Genomic DNA, 25,111 nt, shown 5'->3' with positions numbered 1-25,111 from the left:
TGTGACTCATGCAATTCTGTACAGTGAGATTAGGGACCAAGAATAATCATAGAGACCATTGCCTGAAAAGAAACAGAACAGTGCAGGAACATTAGAGTAGTTACAAATAAAGTGGTTTAAACTATTTTCACAATATTTAGCAGTGTTATAAACAGAAAGCAAGCTGGTGCCTTGAGTGTGTATGCAGAGAGATGGTTATAGTTAGCAGAGTTTGTCAAATATTTGATAAGGCCATTGCAATGCCACACTTGAAAATCATCTACAATTCTTATAGACCTATGTTTGTGTTATTGACGTACATATCAAGATCTGCCATGGAGTAAGAGTTAAATTATTCATAAATAAAAAGCTTCCATCATAGAGAATTATAGCCAATGTTTAGAAAAGTGGGAGTCCAAAGTCAGGCTCCTAAACTCAACGGCTTCCATTCTTGTTTTGATCTGTATTTGTATTTCTGCCACAATGTGTTATAGAAAATGTTGCAATCATGCTACTGAACTTTGATTTATCCAAAAAAATCAAGAAGACTATATAGCTTTGTCGTCTTCAGGTTGTGAATGTGAGCCTAAACTAGTAAATGCTAGAGGTACATTGTATACTGTCCTGAAGTGAAATAGAATGACTGATGTTAGAAACCTGAGATGTTTTAGTCATAAATCTAATAAGAAACTATAGAGATTGAGTGCTAGAGGAGACTAGTGTGGAAAATAAACAATTCAGGGAGGATTTTTGTAAATACAAAATATGGTTGGGAGATATAGTGAGAAAATTGTGAGCACCAGTGAAGTAGGTAGTGGCCTGGGAATCTATTAAAGGAGTCGCAGAACAGCTCCAGGTAAGGCAATCTGTAACGTCAAGATGTTGCATTGCCACAATGCTCCTAGCCTAGGTCATAGCATGATGGTGTTAACATCCTGACACGACGATAGTAAGAGGCAATTCTGGAAGAGCCTATTCTTCAGACTGCATGCCATTGGACATCTGGGGATGCATTCATCCAGATGAGTTCTATGCTAAAGGCATCCTATTCCTAGAGCAAGACAGAAGGAAACATGCCTCACTTCTGTCCTTTTCCTGCCATCTTTGCTCCAATCCCTAGAGCATGAACTCAATTGCACGGGCAGTTTCATAGACACGTCAGCTCAGTTTTGGGACCTTGTTCTGCTGCATCCTGAAGTCAGTGGCAAAACTCACATTGACTTCAATGAGTGAGAATCAGAGCATTGGTTTGGAGTTCAGCAAATGTTATGGCTGACACCTGAATGCCAACCTGAGATTCTTCTAGCTTGCCTGGTCCTAAAGTACAGATTGCACTTACCTGCAGTTATAAAGGAAGGGATATAAATGGGTCATATTTTCCCCATAGCTTTTAATATCCACTTGCCACTTTTGCAGCTGGTAACTTTTTCCCTCTGACATAAAATTTTTTGGTGCTTGAATATGTAGTCAGTTGTCTAAGGTGAAATTGCCATTTCTCGGTCACATCCCATCCATCAGGCACTGAGGAAAATTTTCCCTTGTCTCTGTTTGTCACTTGATGAGGATAACTATGATTAGATGGTATCAAGGGAAGGAAGGCAGTGTTGCCCCATATTTACAAACATCTGCATAGTCCACTGTAGGAACGATCAGCTATTTCTGGAAGAAGTTCTGTGCAGCCATCACACGCTCTCAAGTTTGGATACCTGATATCTTAAGCTTTAACCGAGCTATAAACTTTGATTGTACTTCTGAAACAGACTGCAGCTTTGTGTAAGATATTGTAAAATGATCAGAACTTCATCATCCTTTTGCAGAAATCAGATTTTAGATTAATTTTTCTGAACCAAATTACCTATAGTTTTCTCTCAAATGTGTTTAACAGCCATTTTGAACTTTCTCTTGTAATGTAACTGAAGAGATTGAATACTATATATTTCTCCTACAAGGGCTAGTTGAAATAAAGTAAATTGTTCAGTCTGGTGCATAGGGAATTAGATAACAGCAATGAGAGCTGTAGGGCATGTTTTCTGTGCTGAAAATGTCTGATGAAAGGGGTCATCTTCAGTAAATGGATTTATTTTGATATAATCCTGGTATGGTCGATTTCTGTTATCAGATACGCCACATCTCATGGATACTAATCACATAAGGCTGGTCTATGTTTGCCAAAGTCTAGTTATACCATTATATTCAAAATTAGCTAACCAACAGCAGAAAGGTGTATGAGCTCTCCTCATGCTTTGATGTTGGTTTGCTAGTGAGAAGAATATTATTCAGGCATTTCACATTTTTGTCAAATTTTCATCAGTGAAAATTACTCTTCTGATAATCAAATCAGCATAAAAGCAGAATGGAAATGGATTTTCACTCCGATACTGAATTAACATCACACATATATTTTTTTGCCCAAATGGTACTGTGACAGTGTACCCCATAAGTCTTTATGGGGGGGAGGTGCTTATAAATGTATGTATGACATAACTGGAATATGTTTTGTGCTGCCTGTGCCATGTAACATATCTCCATAAAGGTTATGGTCTACTAGATCTATTCATCCTATTTGGACACATATATCATTTTCTACTTGAGGTTAAGAATATGGGCTGTAAACTTGCTTGGTTTCTAAGTAAGCTTTGTGAGGCATTTGGTCAGTTTCGTTAGGAAGGAATTCGCAAGGTTAAGTACTTGACTGTCACAGGTACCCTGAAACAATGATCTTTTTAAATAAAATTATGATAATTAAACTTTGTATGCCATATGTACAGCACATGATGAAAAATATGTTTTGTCATATGAACTTCCAGAACACTGCAGCAAACAAAGAAAATTGTAAATATCTTTTGAGGAAGCTAGCCAGTCTTAACTTGCAACATAAATCCTCATAATTCGTAATCAGAACTGGTTGGACATGGACATTTCGTCTTGTGGGAAATTCCCACATTTTGGAAAAAGTTAGTTTCTAATTGGCTAAGAATCCAGAAAAATCGAAAAAAGAATTAAACATTTTCACAACTAATGAGAAGGGAAAAAAGAAGTGGGTAGTATTGTGTTTTTCATGTTTTGAACTTCTAATGTTGAGATATTTTACATGAGAATGGATTATATTTGATAGGGTTTTGGTAATAGACACAATAGCCTCTAATTTCAGTCTGAATGAAAACCCTTACCTAGTCCTAAAGGTGACTGAACATCAAGTCTCTTTTAATGCCCTTTTGACCTCTTAGGAAATATAAGAAACTTATAAATATACATTTAATTCCTATTGGATAAAGGGGAATAGATGCAGTCATTGGTGATTAGAGAAAGGTTAGGGACTACTGACTGGAATCAGCTCTCACTGAATGTGCTGAAAACAGTCTGCACGGTTTCAATTCATTAGTTGTTTGTTTCTAGTTATAACTGTAGTAAGTGCGAAAGCTGCTGATCAACACAGCAATTGGGTGATTAGTGATTATCAGTCACAAGTGCATGAATGTATCTGATGCAACATTCCTAAAATTGAAGGAAGTGTTAGAAAATAGAGTTGGTCGGGAAAATAACAACAACAAAAAAACATTTTGGGGGGATCAGAATTTGCCAACTTGTGGAAATTCAAATATTTATCAAAGATGGTTTGATTTCGACAAGCTTCCAGTGGTACCCTGTCTGGTTTCCTGCCAGCTCATCTATCCAGCTCCTTGGCAGAGGGCTTCCTGGGTCCATGACTCCAACACATCCTGCCACGCATGCTACATTGGAGTTGGGGACGAAAGCGCTTCTAGGGTTGGCCAATGCTCAGAACAGCAAGCTGCCTGACATCACTTTTTTGGTGTTTCAAAAATAAGTACTATGGGATTTTAGTTCCATGAAAATTTGTGTTTTTGGCTTATTGTCTCAATTTGAGATGGAAAAACTTCTGAAAGCTCAAATTTGCTCAGAACTGAAATTCACTTCCCTGGCCAGCTTGAGTAGCAAACAAGCAATTGAACAGACTGAAGTAATGAAAAAAGATCATTTTTCTAAAGTGAAATATAAACTTTGTTAAGAATGATTAACAAGTAAGAGAAAAAAAACCCTGTGCTTGTCTCAAAGTACAGAGTATCTTTCTACAGATTCTTCAAGTTCTAATGTGCTATTGAATGAAACTTCGAAACAGGACACAGATTAATTTGATATCACTGCAAGTGAAACACTTTTGACACCATAACTATCATCATTATCACTGTATTTACATTACTTCATTTACAATTTAAATCCCTGTTCCAGCTGTTCAGAAAAAAATTGATATAAGCTTTGTTCAGAAGCAGTACATTGTCATTTTCAACACTCTCCCAAAAGGCAGCTAACTTTTTCTTGAACACATATGCATCAAGGCTGAGTCTAGCTAACATCTGACCCAAACTAAAGAAACCCACTCGTACATTGGCTCTAGCCAATTACCATCCTGTGTTAAACCTCTCATACTTGAGCAAGGTGATACAGAAGCTAGCCAAATTCCAACTACAAGCGAATTGAATCTAACATTAGAGACCCAACACAATCTGGATATAGGCCAGGACATGGAACTGAAACTGCTTTAGTTGCATTGAGAGAAGACCGACATCCATCATCATCCTCTTGGACTTCTCTGTACTATGAGACATTGCTGTCTCCCTGGAGAGAGATGGCAGAGGCCCAGGGTAATGTACTAAAGTGTTTTGAGTCCATTTGTGTTTACCTTTATTGAATTGCGTATTGGTGATTTCAAACCAATTCTCTAATTTGTCAAGGTAATTTTGAATTCTAATCCTGTCATCCAAAGTGCTTGCAACCCCTTGGTGGTATCATCTGTAAATTTTATAAGCATACTCTCCACTGCATTATCCAAGTCATTGATGAAAATATTGAATAGGACCAGACCCAGGACTAACCCCTAAGACACCACACTAGATATGTCTTGTGTTTGATAGCGAACCACTTATAACACTTTTGAGTACAGTATTTCAACCAGTTTTGCACCCATCCAATGATGACTTATCTAGATTACATTTCCTAGGTTGCTTATGAGAACATCATGTTGGACTAAAATCAAGATCTACCACGTCTAATGCTTTTCCAGTAACCCTGTCAAAGGAGGAAATTAGGCTGGTTTGGCATGATTTGTTCTTGACAAATCCATGGTGGCTTTTATGGTTCCTTATAACGCTATTCTTTTCTTGGTGTTTACAAATTGATTTTTAAAATAATTTGTTCCAGCATCTTTACAGGTATCAAAGTTAGGCTGACTGGTCTCTAATTCCCTGGGTCCTCTTTGTTCCCCCTTTTTAAAGATAGATACTATGTTTGCCCTTCCCCAGTCCTCTGGGATCTCACCTGTTCTCCATGAGTTCCCAAAAATAATTAACAGTTCAGAGATTGCTTCAGCTGGTTTGTTAAGTACCCAAGGGTGAATTTAATCAGGTCTTGCCAACTTGATTACATCTAATTTTATCTAAATATTCTTTAATCTCTTCTTTCCCTATTTTGGCTTGCATTCTTTCCCCCTTGTTGTTAATATTAATTGTGTTGAGTATGTGATCACCATTAACCTTTTCAGTGAAGACTGAAGCAAAATAGGGATTAAACACCTCAGCCTTCTTGATGTCATCAGTTGTTAGCTCTCATTCCTCGCTAAATAGAGAAGCTACTTTCTGTCATCTTTCTCTTGCTCCTAATATATTTAAAGAACCTCTTCTTAGTGCCTCTTTTCCCTTGCTACATGCAGCCCATTTTGTGCCTTAACCTTTCTGACTTTGAGCATGCTTGTGCTATTCTTTTGTACTCCTTAGCAATTTGTCCATATTTCCATTTTTTGTAGGATTCCTTCTTGCTTTTCAGTAAAAGTGCTTCTGATTGAGGAATATTGGCATCTTAGTATTCCCCCTTTCCTCGGCATTGGAATAGCTTGTTGTGCCTTTAATGTTGTCTCTTTGCCAGCTCGCCTGAACGCCTCTTTCCTTTAGATTTTCTTCCCACAGGATATTACTTACCAGGTCTCTGAGTTTCTTAAAGTCTGCTTTTTTAAGGCCATTGTCCTTGTTCTGCTGTTCTCACTCCTTCCTTTCCTTAGAATGAAATATTTCTAGATTACTTTAATCCAAATTGCCTTCCATCTTCATATTCACAATTAATTCCTTCCTGTTGGTCATAATCAAGTCTAAAATGGCTGTCCCCCGGTTTACTTCCTCTACCTTCTGAAACAAATGTTGTCCCCCGTACATTCCTAGAATTTATTGGAAATTTTGTGTGTTGTCATATTACTTTTCTAACCAATGTCTGGGTAAAGTCCCCCAATACTGCCAGGTGTTGTGTTTTGGTTGTTTGTTGTCTGTTCTAGAAATGCCTCATCCACCTCCTCTTCCTGATTTGGTGGTCTACAGTAGGCCACTGTTATGATGTCATCCCTGATTTTCCCCCTTTTATCTTTACCCAGAGAATTTCAGCTGCCTCAGAACAAGGTGATGTATAATGCAATACCTTCTCCCCTTATTTTCCTGCCTGGACTCCCTGAACAAGCTTAGACCCTTCTTAAGCAGTATTCCAGTCATGAGATCTGTCCTGTACATATGCACAGAGATTATACTATATAATCGTTACATAAATAATGTAGTTGTTTACATGTACAGTGATGGTGGGTTATATAATTATAAGATACAGTCAGTACTGTTTGTTTGTATATGGTATCTTTAATACAGAATATCAAAATGGGGACTTACCCTCCTCTCCTGACATATAAATATATATCTAGATTTAAAAAAAAACACTAATAGGGAGAAAAATCAAAATTAGATTATTATAGAGATTAAAAATATTGATATCTAGGAATAGTGCCTATATATAGGAGAAAATCTGATAGTAAAATTTCACTACCTGATCTGTTCAATCTATATAGCTTCAGTATTGTCAGCAGAAGTACAGTAGCTGCCTTATTCTCCAAATATCTATATTATGCATTTTTATTAATATAGCAAGATAAAAATGCTCTTGAGGACACTCCAGTATTATAGGAAATACTAAGAACATGACAAATGCAGAGTAGTACACACAGGGGTAACACTAACTTCTGGTGATCTCAACACATTGCATTGAGAATGAGATTACATATGATAAATCTTATTTCAAAACTTCTCACCCTCTTATTTTCCTGTACATTGTTGTGTTGTGTTTTGTTTTGTTTTACTTTATTTTATGTGGTGTTCAAGTATTGCTATGCATTTGTTTTTATGATTTTGTTTGTGGACTCTTTGGGCATTCCAACCGTGTCGTCATTGCCTCTGGCTGCAATTCTGTTTATAAGGTTAGACTTTACTTCATCCTTACAATGTTTTATCTGTATTTCTCTGAAGAAGAGAAACTGGATATTTGTCTGTTTCTGGTGTGTTTGTACTAAAGTGGTGGTATTAGCGATGCTTATTAGTAAATTTAGTTTGGTTTTATTAAAAAACAAAAGACAAACACGACAAATTATATTATTTGTTCTAAGAATTTTTGAATAGAAGGTATCTTTCTTCTTTCACTACTGGGTCAACTGATTCTGTACAGATGAGTTTTGGCCCTGAATGCTCAACACTTGATTCCTCTCTTATGTATCTCTGGGGAGTACAGTGGGCTAATCAGTGCACTGGATCATACTAGTATGCTGTCCTATATGTCCCCTATATTCGGTATATAATAACCTACGGTGCATTCTCAAATGCTGTGGAGCACAATTACAGTTGAACCTAAGAGTTACAAACACCTCAGGAATAGAGATTGTTCATAACTCTGAAATGTTTGTAACTCTGAACAAAGCGTTATGGTGGTTCTTTCAAAAGTTTACAACTGAACATTGACTTAATACAGCTTTGAAACTTTACGATGCAGTAGAAAAATGCTGCTTTTAACCACCTTAATTTAAATGAAAAAGCACAGAAACCGTTTCCTTACCTTGTCAATTTTTTTAAACTTTCCCTTTATTTTTTTAATAGTTTACATTTAACACGGTACTGTACTCCATTTGCTTATTTATTTATTTATTTATTGTCTTTGCTGCTGGCTGAATCTGGTTCCAAATGAGATGTGTAGTTGACTGAGCAGTTCGTAATGCTAGTGTTTCATAACTCTGAGCTTCTACTGTAATGCTAAAATACCATTTCTTTGACCCTTTTGATTGTCATGTTCCTGAGGAAGCTTATGTCCCACTCTTGAAAGATAATCTTAATTTTGTCAGACCTCAGGGCACAAATAGAGCCTTTAAAGTGTTTTAATGACAGAAACTCCTTGGGTACAAATTCTCATCCCTTCTCTGTCCCCTTTATGAAAAGAAAAACAGTTGGAGCAGCATAAAGCATTCCTAAAAGCCTCATATCTGGCCCCTGGTTCAGGCACTGTGGAAGACAGCCATAAGTCTGCATCTTGAAAACTCCCTTGTAAGTCCCGACATGCGGGATGTGGGGTGGGGGAGAGACTGGTGGGGAGCAGGGCTGGGAAAAGAAGGGGGATTTTAGATGTGGGGCTGCAGTATGCTATGCAGTTGCCCCTCAGGCAGCCCTGGGAAGCTGCCACAATATATAGAGAGCACCCTCTCCCCCCACCCCCCCAGACACACATTTCTCCTGGACTGTGAAGTCTGTGCTGCTCCTCTCAGAGGTGTAGCAAAGCATCTCTCTCTCTTTCTCTCTCTGCAAACTACTGGTTTTTGGCCGAATTTACAAAATCCTATTAATCCCATCCTCTGTACAATCCTGTTGCCATAATGCTCCCTTTTGTCTCATCCTTCTTCTCTCAAACTGGTGTTCTCTTTCACACTGGGCCCCTGACTTGTGGAAGAGCTCCCTTTTTCCTGGACACCTGTTCTTAAAATCTTTTTTCACTTAGCATCCTGTTACTAGTTTTCCCCAGCCTTCCCCAGCTCCTGTGCCTCATCCTGTAGACATTTGAATTATATTAATCCAGATTAGATTGTAAACCACTGAAGGCAAGGATCAGGTTTTACTGTGTGTTTTTACAGTGTCATAAAGTGGATTCCTACAGTGCTATGTAAGAAATAAATAGGAATACTAAAACACACCGGCTTCTTTCTCTTTTTGTGTTTTCAAAACCTTCTTTTCTCACCAAAGGGTATAGCCAAAGAGCAGTCCTTGTTCTGTAATGTTAGCGCTCTTATATTTTGTGGCCTTGAAGGGAATAAGTTTAAACTCCGCTGTTTCAGGGCACGGCACACTATTCTCTATAGCCCACTATCTTCACTTCACCCAAGTAGAATGTTCCTTATACCTTTGTATTCAGAGAAATGCCACAATCTTCTATTCTTCCGCTAGCATGTAATGTAGCCCTAGGGAGTCACCCTAGAAATGGATTTTCACAGTATAATTTCAGCCAGTCACTGTATACTGTAGCAATATCTGAAATTCTCCTCTTTTTGCTCTTCATTTTTCTGCTTTTAAAAAAGCCATGATTAATATTAATCTTTTTATTTCCTTGATAAAAATACTTTCCTTGATCTCAGTCTTGGTAATACATTATTCAGTGTTCTTTCTTAACAACCTTTGCTTGTTCCATTACTCACTATCGTTATTACAACACTGAAGGCCTCATTCATCAGTATTTGACTTGCACAGGCAAAGCTTAATACCTAACTAATTTCGTCATTCATCAGGACAGATGTGTTGGATGATTGGTTCTAACCAGAACATTTAAAATACAGTAGATTAACATCTAGGAGAGGTTTGGGAACACCATTATTTTTATTATTTAAACATTAGTATAGGTAGTTAATGTAGATTGTACATATTTTGCTCCTGTTAAACACAAGGAGTGTAGTGGTCAGGTGAATATGTTGATTTTACATGGGATGAGTTTTGGATTAAAATGGCCTTTCCTAGTCCTGATGCTTTTATTTCTGATTTTGAAAAGTTGCTTCTTTTGGTGCCAATTCCACCACCAGGAAGAGAAGACCTCATCTCAGTCTACATCTACTAATGTAAGAAAAGACAGATCTAAAAATGCAGGTTCAGATGGTTGTAAAACTAAATCAACACTTTGAGCACTGGAGTCTTGAAATGGGATTCTATTTAAAAGATATTGTCTGGAACATTACCTTGTGCTCAGTCAATGCTAGTGTATTCTAGTGTGAAATGGACATAAGATAATTCCACTATAATGCATGATTGGAATTTTGTTTCACATTGGTCACATTATATGTTTGTTCTGCAAAAGCAGAGTGAAGGACAAGATCGTATATGTGGCCAGTGTTTGAAGTGAGATGTGTTTGCACCTTATGCATTATTTGAAAACTGGTGATTCTTACGGAAAGATTGTGGGCCTTACCTTGTAACCAGATCCACACAGGCAGACATCATGTATGCAAAGCCCTAAGGCTACACATTGCTAGCTTAATGCCTCAACTTGCAGTTTTATCATGGTCAAGCATTGTATGAGTTATTTTCTGAATAAGACCATGTCGCGCAAGTTGAAGTTCCTAGAGCATTTTTAACATATACATGTCTTTTTGAAAAAACAAAAAAACAAAACAAAAAAAACCTGTTTTTCATTCATGAGTTTGTTGGGCTGTCCAATTCTCTAGTCTCCTCAACCTTTAATTGTCTGTTCTTCTTGGTAGTGTGTAACTTCACATTCATTAACGGGATCATAAAAACTCAAAAAACTGGTCCGTTCTGCGTTCAGAAATGCTTCATAAAGTAATTGATTTGGAAGTCTTACTTAACAGTTCACATTAGTTTTGAAAGTGTTTCTGCCCCACATAACCTCTCTATGTCCTGCACTGCTCCGGAAGTCCCGTGTTGTTGGCATTTAAAATGTCAGTGCTTGCTGACAAGTCTGTCAGTGCTATATTCACCCTGCATTTATGTCCTACTAGACTCCTTTACCATCCCTTTTGGGCAGCACAGAGAAGTCTGAGTACAATCGGCTTGTTTAGCTAGTCAAACTTTGAGATTTTTTCACGCACAGACCTACACAATGGAGGTGCAGAGGTCACCACTAAAAGGCAAGTATTATTAAACAGGTACTTAACTCAGTGTGGCATCCGAACTACAACATTATTGCCTATGCTGTGAATAGGAGATACCTTTGGTGTCTCAGGTGCCGGGATACAAGAGTTGTTTGTAAGTTGGGACTTTTACTGGTGACACTGTAATACTGTGTGATAGTGATGGGGACGTGGGCTCAAGCTACTGGGATAGGTAACATGGGTTGGTTTTGGTACAACTGCTTTTGGATTACTAGGGCACCACAGGACTTAATAGGCAAGTTGTCTGACACCATAAAAGGCACAAGACGCCCTTTTCTTTTTAAGTGGGCAAAGCTTATAAGCTTTGGTTTGTGGGATGGGAGAGTCTTTAGCTGGGGACTGTAAGAGGGAGGCTTGGGCTGGAGAGCCTGGGGCTAAGCCAGCCCTGATTACAGGATGAGCCTGCCTGAGAGGAATCAGGAGATTCCCAATACAAAAGGCAGCAGGGAGCTGCCAATAGAGGTGTGGCTGAAAGAGGAGCTGAGACTGCCAGAGGTAGGAAACCTGGCCGTAAACTGGAGAGATGCTCAGGAAACAGGAGCCTGAGAATCAGTAGAAAGTTTTGAAGAAGCAGCTGCAGGGAGCAAGACTGGATCCTACACAGCTATTGAACTGTTACCCAGCTTTGGGGCAGAGAAAGGACTGGAACCTCCCCCTCCCCACTAAGGGGAGAGAGACACTGAACTGGGTTGGGCCCTGGAGGGCCAGTGTGTCCCTGAAACTCACTAATTTGGACCCAGGTGTGGAATGTTTTAACTTTCCTTTGGACTATGGGGAGCTTAGGGAGTCATGTGAAGGAGAAAAGAGGAGTGGGGTACTGCAGAGGTACCCCTGGCCATGAGGCACTAAGCAGCCACAGTGCTACAGGGACCTTGTTCTGAGGTAGGGAAAAATGAAGGGAAGCAATTAGACCTTGCCCCATTGTGTGAGCAGAGCCAGAGGGTGTTGCTATGTATAGAACACTTTTTTCTCCCTAGTGTGTTTGCAGATGCTTTAATCAGAAATAACAAAATAGTTCCTGCTGATAGGAGCAAGGCCAAACATTGTGGTGTGTTCAGGTTAAACAGCTGTATGCTGAATTGTATAGACTTCATTCTTATAATAGATCCATAGAAAAAGACGAGAAACAGATGCTAAAACATCATGGAGTGGCAGAGAAAGCAGGAGACTGCTCACAGAGTTGCTTTCTTTCATTATGCATTATTACTCGGAAATGGCGGAGAATGCAGTTATTTTGAGTAGAAATGTCACTTTCCACATAATCAAACCCTTTTTGGAGGGAGTGCCAAAAACATATTTGAAGGGAACAGTTTTGCGGGATAAAAGGCAAAACTGTGCAATGTAGAAAGGTCATGAAAAAAATCTGAATCTGAATTTAGCCATAAAAAAGTTTGTGGACCACTTATTTTCTTTCCTTAGATACAGTGAGTCACACCAATTGTCTACATTTTTGAAGGTCTTAGGAAACAAGTTTATATTTGCCATTGTAAAGCTGCAGGCAGGGGGTGGTGGTGGTGGGTAGTTTGGTTTTTAAGTGAAGGCGCTGAGAAAAATGTTCATTGTTTGTTTATCTTTATTTTCCCACTTAAAATGCTTTGTACATTTTTATAATTAAAATTGGGAGGGGTTTCCTGAATTCCCTAAGTAGCAAGCAGGTGGATATTTACTACTCTAAAATGACAAATTGTGACCAATTTAAGAATTCTCTCATGAAAGAATAATTGTTTCTGCAGTATATAACCATGTTAGCCCCGAGAGATTATAGAATCAGTCTTAATTATTTTGCACATATGTGCTTAATGGTATGTTTTACAACATCGTATGTTATATCTTTGTAATCTTACTTGAACTTACCTATAGTGTTGTCAGAGTAATGCTGCATGAGGACTCGAGAATATTTAGGACTGTGAAGTGAAGCTGAACATGTTTTTAAGATCTCAAGGGGCAGCCCTCTGACAACACTTTAGGTAAGCAGAAGTAACCTTACAAAAATGACACACCTCTTCTTTTTGCTTTGTTAGATTATCATTTTTAAAAACCTCTTACCTGCTTCCCCATTGCCAAGAACCAGCGCCATGGGATGTCAGTGGCCAAGGAATCACTCTGCGATCTCAGCAATGGTGACTCAGGCTGTTTCTCCTGTGTGAGGGTTCTTTAACACAAGATTCTCTCAGATCTACATAGATGTTAAAGATGCTCTGGTGCTCTTTGTTCAAAGCATCTCCTCCCTGTAATGTCAGGCAATGGCTCTGGGACCTGGCTGTGCTTCCGTTTTAAAAAACAAACAAATACACCCACAAAGCCTGGATGGATGGATTTTGCTCTTGGCTTCAAAGGAAGCAGGATCCACATTGCTGTTGCTCTTCCAACCCGGACAAGTATTTTGGGATCAGTCATGGCCCCTTTAAGAAGAATCTAGAACCAGTCTGTCCCCAACTTCCTTCTGAAGGCTCACTTAGGGGTAATGGACTGCCCCAGGTGGCTACTTAAAATTGAATGGGTAAAGGAGCACCCGGACCTTATAAAAGGGTAACCTGAGCTTACTTAGGGAATGCATGCCCAAGGACACAGGAAACTCCTGAGAAGAGGTGCTGCTGAGAGAGCTGATCAGGAGAGTTCACTGGAGCAGGGACCCTGTGCTGTTGGGGATGGGGAACCCTCTGGAGAGCCCACCAGAGCAGGGAACCAAGAGGTGCTCCTAGGGATAGGAGGTTCCTGAAGAGAGAGCTGCAGAAACCTGGCATCCAGGAAGGCCTGGTCTCCAGAAAGGGATTTTGCAAACAGTGGGAGGAAGCCCAGCCTGCCGGGGACTATTTGCCACGCCAGGGAAAAGCTGCAGTTGACTGATCTCCATAGACCTCAGCTCTGGAGAAGGATTCTATCCAGGTAGCGGCAAGAGACCTGGCTTTGGGGGCAAAGAGACTCGAGTTGAGAGAGCCTTTCTGGTAAAGGGCCTGGACAGAGGCAACCAGTAGACTCAGAGGGGAACAGATAATCTAGGATTTACTCTCTCCCAGCTAACATGCTGGGGTAAAGGTTGCTTATGCTTTCTGTTGGCCTTTTCTGTTAATAAATGAGCCCCTCCAAGGGGTGGCAATGAGCACTCCTTAGTACTTAAAGGCCTACTTGGGCTTGTCGATCTTGGATGAGGGGAAACCAAAGCAGGACTCACCTGCAATGCCATGCCTGACCAGTAGGGAGCAGGCCAGGACAGCCTGCATTATAACAAGATCTTGTAGAACAAAATTTTCTATGGAAATGTAAGGGGTAAATCCTGGCTCCTTTAAAGTCAATGGGGCCAGGAATTCTCCCAAGATACGGTATCATTGATAGTACAGGACACCTTACTCATCCAAACTTATAGTATTTAAATGATCAGTCAATCTCACATTGTGAGGGTTGAACTTCCTTTACTGTTCTATAATAGGTACAAAAATAATTCACAAATATCCAGTTCATCCCATTTATACTTAACTAGCTTATTGGACATTTTAAATTGTTTTCTTTTTTTCTGAAAAAGCATTTGGCCTCAAGCATGTGTTTTGTACAAACAGCTCTAAGGACTTTATTTCTAACAAAACAGAGAATTTAAAAAAAAAAGGGGGGGGGGGGGAACAAGGTCTAATTTCAGACAACTCCTCAAGTAATTTTGTGAGGAGGGAAAATTAAATCCTGTAAGGAAATGATAATGGCAAATCAAAGAGTTTGATTTTTGGAAACATTACAAAATCACAACATATATTTTAAAGTTGATCATAGATGCCTATGGCAACATTTTTTTATAGTGCAGTTTGGTCCATCTGCAATCGGTGAGCTATAATGTAAAATCCCAACTAAAGGTTTTTCAGTTAAAACAACAACAACAACAAAAGTGTTGCGGGTTTGAGAACTCTTGTTGCTGTAAAATTGGTGCGCTGGCTAAGCTTGCCCATATTAACCCTGCTCTATTCTATGCCCTCCATGCCCACCTTCAAATACAGAAACAGAAACTGAAGGGGACTTAATTAGCAAGATGAAATAGGCATTGTAATTGGGATGTGTGTGTCAAGTGCAGGATGAAAGAGAGTAAATCTACTTCTCATTAGAACAGTCGGAAGAGTAACCCCGTTAAATTGGGCCACAATGTTTTCTTATTAAGAATGGCTTTCTTGCTACATCTAACTTTATCATGCTATTTTCTTCCTTAGTGCTAGAGGAGTACTATTTATAAAGAAGAAACATCTTGCACCTAATTAAGTTTGTTACTTTTGTAACTGGCAGTGACCTCATTACATGACAACTTGAAAATCTCCAGGAGGAGCAGACAGACTGAGTGAGCGGGTTCCAATGAGTGGGGAAGCCTGGTTCACACTAGACCTGTCTATCATCTATCTGCATGCATACCCATGTCCTGGATAGATTTCTTCTAGTTTACAACTCCTTCAAGCACTTAGCAGGTAGAATTCAGATGAGTGAAAACCTACCATTTTGGCAGCAGTTACCTGCTTCAGTGCACTCTGGATTATTCTAGCCGTGCAGCATTATGTTCTTGAGCAGTCACGACATTTTAAATTCCGCCCAGGCCACATTTCCTTAATGTACTTTTTTAGCTTTACAGTAGGTTATGAGCACAGAAGTCTATGCATTGCACTAACCTACTGAAAAGCATTGCAAAAACCTACCGAAAAAGCACAACCCTTTCTCCCAGGAGAATTTAAAAAAGACAGCTTAAATGAAGCATGAGGGTGACTACTGAGCATTCTTTGTTTAAAAAAAGTTCTAATAATCCCTTGTCTTCCCCATCACTTACTTACACAAGAGACAGGAGCAAGACAGATCCACTAGTACACAGAGAAAGCAATACAATCTATACATTTGGTAAAAATCCATGTTAAAGTTGTTGCATCAGAAGAAGTCCAGATAGAAATGAATTTATAATAATGATATTATGCAACTGAATGTAATATACCTGAAGCATGAAGCCAGAAGACTTCAAACTGTTCTGGACAGAGAACCTAACTGTGATGTCTCAGCTGTGGGCCCAATGTTATATGTACACCTGAAAGGTACTTGATCAGAGCTCACAACTAGGCAGCTGCAGGACTATTACTTTATAATAATCAAGTAGTAGTTAGTCTTCTGGAATTGGCAAATGACATAACAAATAACATGAAGTGGTGGTGTCTCAAGAATCGGGACATCTCAGGATGGGAATATCTTAAGTACGTGCAAGTGTGCATGGGACACCCATCTTTAATTAATCCAAAATCTAGTTCTTTAAAATCCACACCACTGAAAAAATGTTTCTTTTGGGGGGGAGGGGAATAGAAAGGGAGGGCATGGCACAGGCTGCACAAATGGTTGCACAAATTGCTTTCTAGTACCATAGTTTATATAAGCAAAGAAAAGAAGCCTTGTAAGTTTGTGCCAGATGCTAGAAGGAAACGGAGGATCCAGCCTCTTTCGGTGGCGACACTGTATCGGTTTATTTCAGTCACTGTATTGAGTTTGTTAAGCAGGGGATCTCCTCAGTACAGATGAAAGTTCTCTTATAAAGTTGCCCTAAAGGACAGTGAGCTTGCATTCAGTATGATCACGGCATAGAAACTGAGCCCTCACAACGCATAGTTCACGTTTAATACGAACACACCGATTGTGGCCAGCATCTGACTGGGTGTATATTGTGGCAAGTAGTATTAGGAGCAACCTTCCTGCACACCGTTGTCCCCCCCCCCCCGTCCCCGTCCCCCGCATGCCCCGTGCAGTGGTGCTGGGATCTCAGGTGCTGCTTACTCCCGCTCACCAAGGGGACATGTGCTGCCTGCAGCAAGCAGCAAGACCGAGGCGGCTGTGGCCAGGGCCCACTCTCCAGCAGCGAGGGGAGCTGCCCATGCACAGAAGCAGGAGGCGGGGAAGCTTCCTGCACCCCTCTTAGCTGCTGGGCTAGTGTGTACTGCGCGGGAGCCGCTGGAAGAAATTCTAGCTGAGTAAAGACCGAATTCCTTCTCAGGATGCTGTCTGCCTCCCACCTGCTCCATACACCTACTGTGCGCCTGGGCACCCTCAGTTCCCGTTGCAATCAGCAACTTGCAGGCTCAAGGCTCAAAAGGGACAATCTAGTCCAGAAGTTAATCAAGATGGACTTCAAAAGCACCAAAGAGTGTTGTTATGAATGGCTGCGTCCGTCTGATTCGCTGTGTTGAGACCTTTAGAAAGCATTGTGCCAGCAGCTTTGTTGTAAAATTTTTGACTGGCTAGACACTGTTTAGCTTTCCTCCCCGTTCAGTATTTAACCTTGCCTGTCCCATATCCAACTCCCGCAGTGATGTTTTAATTTGTGCAGAACTTCTCCATCTTTGGAGATGCCAGTGCACAGAATTGATGTAAACTGTGTGAATCATGGAGCCCTTAAAAACAAGGTCAACCTTGGCTCTTGCTGCTCTTAATATTCGTTTCCTTTTGCAACTTGAAGAATTTCACAGCATACTGTTCCCGTACACTCTGGAGTGGGATTTGATTATTTTTCACAGTGAGTCTCAAAGCCACCATTAGACAGGCAAGGTCCACAAGCACTAAGGCCCGTAGTAATTCAGCAAGATAGTTAGAATAAAAAGCATCAGGTCATCAGTTTCTAGCTTCCCTGGAGTTTCCGTTATTTGAGCATGGGATCCAGGCTTTATTTCCAGGGTCATTCACCTTGTGCTTTATTATCTCGGACTATGGCAGCAAACATAGCCTCCTGTTCGCCTGGTGCGTTGCCTGAATCTCAGGCTCTCTGCTTCTTTAATTCTATTTCAGAGGCTTCGGCTTGTTTTTTACATCAACAGCAATAAGTGGATCTTGCAGATTGTTCAGGGTTTTGACATTCTGGTTTAGTTATTGCTGTTTTGATTCCGTGCTGCTGGTATGAGAAGTGGGTATTGCAGAGCACAACCTGCCACCTTCACCTTCTGTGCCACAGGGCTTGTCAAATGATTCCTTTGACTGACACAAGGACATCCTATTTCCTCTGTCCCTCCTTTTCTCTCGCTGGTTTGTTCGCTCGCCTCATCTTTCACGTCTGAGATTGTTCGCTCATCGGGGCTTTACTCTGCAGCCTCTGGCATAGCGGGGCTCCAAGCTCACTGAGGCCACTCTGAAATATAACTGAGAGATAAAAAGAAAAGTACTTTTGCGGGGCTGGGGGTGGGGCGGCATTTGTTTTGTCCTTGGCTGCTGTTGCAAGGCCATGTGGAAGACGCCTGGATTTAAAGACTGATTTAAAATAAATGTAAGGTCATGTGGCATGCCTAGAGAGTGATGGAGGGCACTCCTGGGCTTACCCCTACACTTGGAGCCAGCTCACGCAGGCAAACTCAAGCTAGTTGTCATCAAGCTCGCATGCTAAGACGAGTAGTGTAGACATGGTAGCGTGGGCTGGCCATGCTGAGTGCATACCCACAGATCTGGGCAGCTTTGTCCTCATGGTGGCTAGCCTGTACTGCCGCTCCTGCTGCCCAGGCTACTGCAGCTACACCACTGGTTTTAGCTCGCATGAGTGTGCCTATGCAATCTGGGAATCACACCCCCAGCTACGTGTGCAGATGTGACCATAGTGTAGGGGCAGCATGGTAGGGACAAGACAAGAGAAAGGGCAGGGTACCCCCTAGCCTGGAAGTAGCATAAAGAATGGGACGGGGAGTGGAAGGAAATGAGCGCAGAGATTCCTGCAAGGGATGCAATTGTTCAGAGCCTTGAGCATGAGAATCAGAGATGTTTGAACTTGATGAGATGGCAAGAGGAAGTGAACGCAGGTTGGGGATTCAAAGGCTGGAGTGATGTGCTCAGAATGACAGGAGAGGGGAATGGCATTGAGCGACACTATCTTGCAGAGGCAGGAGTGGAGTGAAAGGACCTGCAGGAGTCCAAAGCGGCAATACTCAACTCTACTTGTGCTGTTAGTTGTTATCTGCTTTGTAACGTGCACGCGAGGAAACTTTGCATCTTTACTGTTTGCAAATAGCAATAGTTTGACAAATTGGTATTTGCTTCTTAAGGCTACGGATGGTTTTCCTCCTTTCTGGCAACATAGGCCTATGTTTAAATCTCTTTAACCCAATCTCTGTGGTACGATACGTATTTCTAAGAACAGCCCATTTCTCTGACCTTATAGAGGATCGCAGTTCACCTGGCCTTCCTGCCCCCACGCAGTAGATTACACCATGCTGCCTGAATCACATTAGAGCCTGTATGAAGAAGGTGAATGAGTGCTGACATTATAAACTTTTAGGGGAGAAAAGTTTATAATGAACTTTGAATTAATAAGGATGAAATTTGGTGAATGTGGTTAGCCTTGGTGCACTTTTATTTGTACCAGACCTGGTACACTTTGCTTAACACTTTTTTTTTTTACCCCAACATTTGTAAACAATAGAAAGTGTTAAAATTAAGGGTTTTGATTTTTCAGAAGTGCTGAGCACCCACAATTGTCAAGGTGGGGGGAGACAGAGGATGTTTAGTACCTTGTAGTAGATATTTATCTGTTAGCGTATTAGTCTAAATTTTCACCTACTGTTTTGGGCCAGGAAAAGATAGAATCTGTGTGCCCAGATTGGTCAGCTAGATTCGTTAGACTGCCAAATTTCTCTGAATTGTTGTTTGTGAACACAAATGGTCATGCTTGTAAAATGGTAGGCACAAATTTACAGGATGGGTTAAGGAAAATGAATCTAAATAAGACCCTAAAGTGAGGAAGGTCATAGCTCTCATGAATTCAGTCTGTCTTATTGTTATGTTGGTCTGTCTAAGGCAATCAATGAGAAATCCATGATTCTGCAACAGAAAATAGTAGCAGAGTGTCTGTGGGGCTGTCTGTTCACCTTTCTGACATTTGCTAAGTTACGCAGTATGGACCAGATCCTCAGCTGGTATACATTGGCGTCGCTTCATTGAAGTAGACTGAGAGATCTGGCCCTATTTAAAGGAGGAGCCTGTGTCTTCTGGACACTGCTTCCAGCTGTCAGTAATCTGCAAGTGGAGCAAGCACTTTTGGTGGTACATACTGGTGCCAGGTGTAAGGGAATGTGTGGTGCATTTGATTCTTTAACTAGTGAAAACTTAGGTAACAGTTCCATCACCAGATAGCAGTTTTGCTTATTCCATACCTCTCTTCGGCAGGTTCTGCCTCTTTTTGTGAGAAATGTTTCCTCCAATAAATAAAACAGACTCTATCTCTGGTTTTAGTACCTAAAAGTGAGTTTGTGTGTGTGTATGTTAATAAGGATGATAAACACTCACAATAAAAATACCAATAACAATTGCTGCTGGCAGCTAGGGAAGAAGAGGTGTGTTTTACTGGGTGAAGGCCATAACAATACTTATGTTCCCAGACGTGAGCCCAGCAACAACAAAAAAGGCATTCCCATCTGTTAAGCAAAGCTTCTAGTAGCTAAACAGAGCCTTGCTGTTATATCTGGCCAAGTTTCGGTTTTAATATGAATGCAAGAAGAGACCTATCTTCTAGGACACTGAATTTGACACGCAGCTACTGGAAAGGGGCACCACATGTTAAAGCTTGAAGTTTGAGAATCCTGTAGCCCTCTCTCCCACCTTCTATATTCCATGGGCTAGAGATCTGAGAAAAGGACCAAACCAATCGTTACAGAGACCTACCAGGATACTCTCTAGTGTATCTGGATGTGTATTCCCTGAAAATATAATCACCGGTTGTGTTACTGTTTCCTACATGAAACTGCTATGGTTATTGCTCTGATGTCAGATTATCGGGCTTGTGATTTGGTTTAAATATTGTGTCACAAGGTCTGGCTCACATAATGGATTCCTTGCCCAGGCCCTTTATTACTTCATGTTTTGCCCTGCAGCTACTCTATTAACTCTGATTGGCTAAAATACCTAGAGATCCCACCCAAACTTGGAGTCATAGACGGAGGCCTCCCAGGGCTGTGCTTGAGTTATTTAAGGGCTTGACTACACGATGTCATAGTCTGCATCACCTTGGGCATAAGTTCTAATGAGCACCAGCATGTCACACACTAACTGACCTGTGTGGGCTCTGCTAGTGTGCACTAAAAGTTCGCTAGTGCGCATTAATGTATTCCCATTTCAAACAGTACTATGCTATGTGCACTAGGGATCTTTTAGTCCACATGATCCGGTTCATGCATGTCACATTTCTACACAGTAGAATTTACAACCCAGCTGGTGCGGACTAAGGTACCATGTAAACAAGCCCTAAGAAGAAACACTGATGACAGATTAGAGTAAATGGAAGTGAGCGTCTGTTAGTTCTAATGGCTGAATGCTAACACCAATCCTGCAAAATCTTGCAGATTCCTCTCACATTTTTTCTTTAGATTTTCTTTCCATCTGCCATCAGAGGTTGGACTAAGTGTAAATAGTTATTTTTTATTTCTTCATTCTGGCTATATTTGTTCTACTGAGTAATTTCTGCTTTTTCTGATCTGGAATATGTAATTACTCTGTTCTATTAATCATTGTATGTATTAACATGAATTGTGATTCAGGTTCAGCGAGATACCGTTTATGCTTTCCCAAGCTTATTCTGTACAAATAAATGAACCCTATGAAAAATGGAGAGAAATATTGTCAACACTCAGTCCTGTCTTCTGTAGGCGTGCCGAGATCATGATACACAACTGGGTAAAAATGGAAATTAACAATAATAATCAGTAATTTCGGAACATTGAACAGCCGTTTCCAGACAGAGAATAGTATGTTTATGGAAAGCTTGATAAGATAGAGAACACAAAAGTCCTTTGGTAACCAAATAGATGCCAAATGGGGCTGGGGGGGCAGAGGGGGGGAAGTGAAGTGCTAAAAGTGCAAGGAGCCTTGGTGAGCCAAATGGGCTTCACTCATTTCCCCCCCCACACACTCCTCCTCCCAAATTGTTATAATCTTATTCATATGATCACTCTGCATATTATGCGGATGCCCCCATCATCTCCATTATTGTCTCTGATAGATCCTGAATATTGGAATTGATCATGTCGTTCCGATTTGGACAACACCTCATCAAGCCCTCGTTTGTGTTTCTGAAGACCGAACTGTCCTTTGCGCTTGTAAACAGGAAGCCAGTGGTCCCTGGGCGTATCCTTTTCATAAAAGCTTCTGAAGTGGACACTCATGGGCTCTAGATACTCAGTCTCCCAAGGAGAAGGAGAATTCTGCTCACTCTGAAGACCTGGTAAGATGTTACTCTTATTTATTCTGAAACCAGTCAGTGGGATGTAATATGCTTGATCAGTGTTGCAGAACTTCTGAAAATGGTTGCTTAGCAACTGTGACCTTAGAGGTGAATTTTCTACTGACCTTTTCACCACTGAAGATGTATAAATAAACAGGTGCTTCTAAAAGGATTTTTAAGTCTATGAGGTACTTCTGTTTAAATTTCATACTATGCTGAAAAAAGCAGGCTATTTCCTTTTTAATGCTGCCACATATTTTTAGATGTAAGTAAATGCTTTTCAGAGCATTTTCAATGTGTTTTCTTGGAGTTAAATGTACCGTATTTGTCAAATGGTGGTAAAAGTTGTTCAGGTGACTATTTTAAAGACAGGTCACTTTAAAGCAAAATTTACTTGCTTCTGTGACTCTGTGTAGGAATGGACTAAGCAAACCACCTGTTTAATCAGATACATTTCCTGAGGAAAAATTAGACCCATTGTTGAAAACAAGACCCATCTATCTATTCAAACACATAGTAGGAATTGTGGTGGTGTATCACAGACTCTGGAAGTTCCCTTGAGCCTGCCCCGCTAAGTGCCTCTATTCTGGGGCCCCCATAGGAGGCAGTCGGCCATCTGTGCCTGGCCCTGTGTTTGTGTGCAACTCCCACTAATTTCAGTGGAAGTCCAGGGTAGGATTTTCAAAAGTGTTCAGTGTGGGTCTGGTCTGCTCCCATGGAATTCAATAGTCCAAGCCCTATAGGGGAAGAGTTAGGCAGTGCTTTGCATTTTTTAAAATCCCATCTGAGGGTACATCTACACTACAGGGGGGAGTCGATTTAAGATACGTAAATTCAGCTACGTGAATAGCGTAGCTGAATTCGACGTATCGCAGCCAACTTACCCCGTTGTGAGGACGGCGGCAAAATCGACTTCTGCGGCTTTCTGTTGGCGGCGCTTACTCCCACCTCCGCTGGTGGAGTAAGAACGTCGATTCGGGGATCGATTGTCGTGTCCCGACGGGACGCGATAAATCGATCCCCGAGAGGTCGATTTCTACCCACCGATTCAGGCGGGTAGTATAGACCTAGCCTAAGTGTAAATATTGGGTGGAGAATAGACACACAAATCAACTTTTTGAATTGTCAAAAGTATTCCAATCCTGTGGGGGGGGGGGGGGTTGATGGCATGTTTACAATCACTGATTTTCATCAAAACCCTTTTGTCCCTCCTGGGTGTGGTATTACATTTTACTAAGCATAAGAACCAAACATCTCAATTCTGTAACAAATACCTGGCACTCAAAAAAGGCATATAAGGAAGGTTATTTGAAAGGGAGTTGTGCACAGGGGATTTTGTATAAGATTTTATGCCAAAAATATTATGGAGTAAGGGCTGGTCGACACTACAAAGTTAGGTCAGTTTAACAACATCTCTCAGGGCTGTGAAAAATGTCATGCCCAATGAGTCGACCTACGCCCTGGTGTAGACCGCAGTGGGTTGATGGAGAGGTGGATTTATTACAGTGACAGAAGAATCTCTTCCATCACTGTAATAACTATCTACACTACAGCAATGCAGCTGCAGCATTTCTAGTGTAGATGTACCCTTAGAAGAGTTTATAGAAACTTCACGTCCCTAACTGACCAGTGTATAAGCTATTTTAAAGTATTGAGTGAGAAGTTCAGTTTTTGAAACAATATGTTCTGTTGGGTTCTGGGGAGGTGAGCGGGCACAAGCCCATCCATGGCTAAAGGACCCTCCCCCAGCCTATAGGGAGGATCCACAGAGCCCGAAAACACAGAGCCCCAAAATGGGGGACAATGGAAAAAATAACAAGGCCGGGTGTGAAGGTCTAAGGGTCAAAAATATGGAACCCGCAGGGGACACTGAGCAGAGAACCCCGGACAGCACCCACTGCTGCTCGAAGGTGTCAAGGGAGCCAGCTGACGTTGCCCAGAGGAACTCCGCCCGGATACATGAACGGAGGGAGGATTGGAAATAGGCCCCACAGTTGCAGAGAACCTTCTCGGCCAACATCCTCTCTGTGGTGTTCTAGACAGCCACCTTGGCCATCGCTAGGAGGAAGTTGACGAGGAGATCCTGTGACTTTGTGGGGCCATGGATAGGGTGTGCGTATATAAGGAGGTGGAGGGAGAAGTGCAGCCAAAAATGTAAAAGGCAGTCCTGGAGGAGCCAGGAAAAGGGGCTGTAACGATCTGTTGTTAGGTCTATTGCACGCTACGCACCATGTATCTTATTAATTAATTAATCCTATTTTCAGTCCTATTTTCAAAGCAATCAAATTAAAATATTATCGATACAATCACTCTTGGAGACTTGGCTCTTGCAAGTACCTAGACAATACAATGCTGTATGGAATATCCAGGTCTGATTGTAATTAAAATTTATAGCTACTGTATGTGGAAGTTTTAAAACAACGATTAATGACATTGTCAATTAGTATATTGAATGGGTAAATTTGATGGTTAAATATAAAAAGGTGCTTCAGATGGAAATGTTTGTTTTTAAAGTTTTGTGGGGAGCAAGGAGTAAAGGTTTAAGGAGCCTATAAAACTTAATTATTACAAGCTTCTTTCCTTCTTCAATAATTAAAGGTCTATAAACTTTAGCTGTATAGTTACTGCTCTCTGTTTGGTAGATACATTTATGTGCACAGGTTTAGTTTTGTTGTCCCATAATGAGTTTTGCAGCACATTTGATACTGGCACATTGTTTTAATAGCTCATGTGGTTTAATGTATAATGTGGTCTTTGTTTTCCGTTGAACAAATGTTCGGATAATAAAAACAAAAACCCAGCCCTTTCTCTCCCTCATTACAATAAGAACAAAATGGAAAAGATCATGATGCTAAGGAGAGAATACAGCATGTAAAATAGAGCAATTTGCAGTTGTATGCCTGTAAAATGCCTGTATAATGCAGCATTCGTTTAAA

At 40.8% G+C, this 25,111-nt stretch overlaps 1 protein-coding gene across 4 annotated transcripts in view; it reads left to right on the top strand.

Annotated features, from left to right (window-relative positions):
- The window catches only part of FHIT (fragile histidine triad diadenosine triphosphatase), a 1,015,388-nt gene that overhangs the window by 373,101 nt on the left and 617,176 nt on the right, over positions 1-25,111 (top strand). For all 4 annotated transcript variants that reach the window (XM_034776975.1, XM_034776974.1, XM_034776972.1 and 1 more), the window contains one exon: positions 21,954-22,078. In XM_034776975.1, coding sequence (XP_034632866.1) covers positions 21,976-22,078 — 103 coding nt within the window. In that variant the 5' untranslated portion in view covers positions 21,954-21,975. The remainder of the gene's footprint in view (positions 1-21,953; positions 22,079-25,111) is intronic.

The sequence above is a fragment of the Trachemys scripta genome, chromosome 7 (genome assembly GCF_013100865.1).
Source record: "Trachemys scripta elegans isolate TJP31775 chromosome 7, CAS_Tse_1.0, whole genome shotgun sequence".
NCBI lineage: Eukaryota > Metazoa > Chordata > Testudines > Emydidae > Trachemys > Trachemys scripta.
The sequence above is the reverse complement of the archived record's forward strand: the minus strand, read 5'-3'. Positions and strand labels throughout refer to the sequence as shown.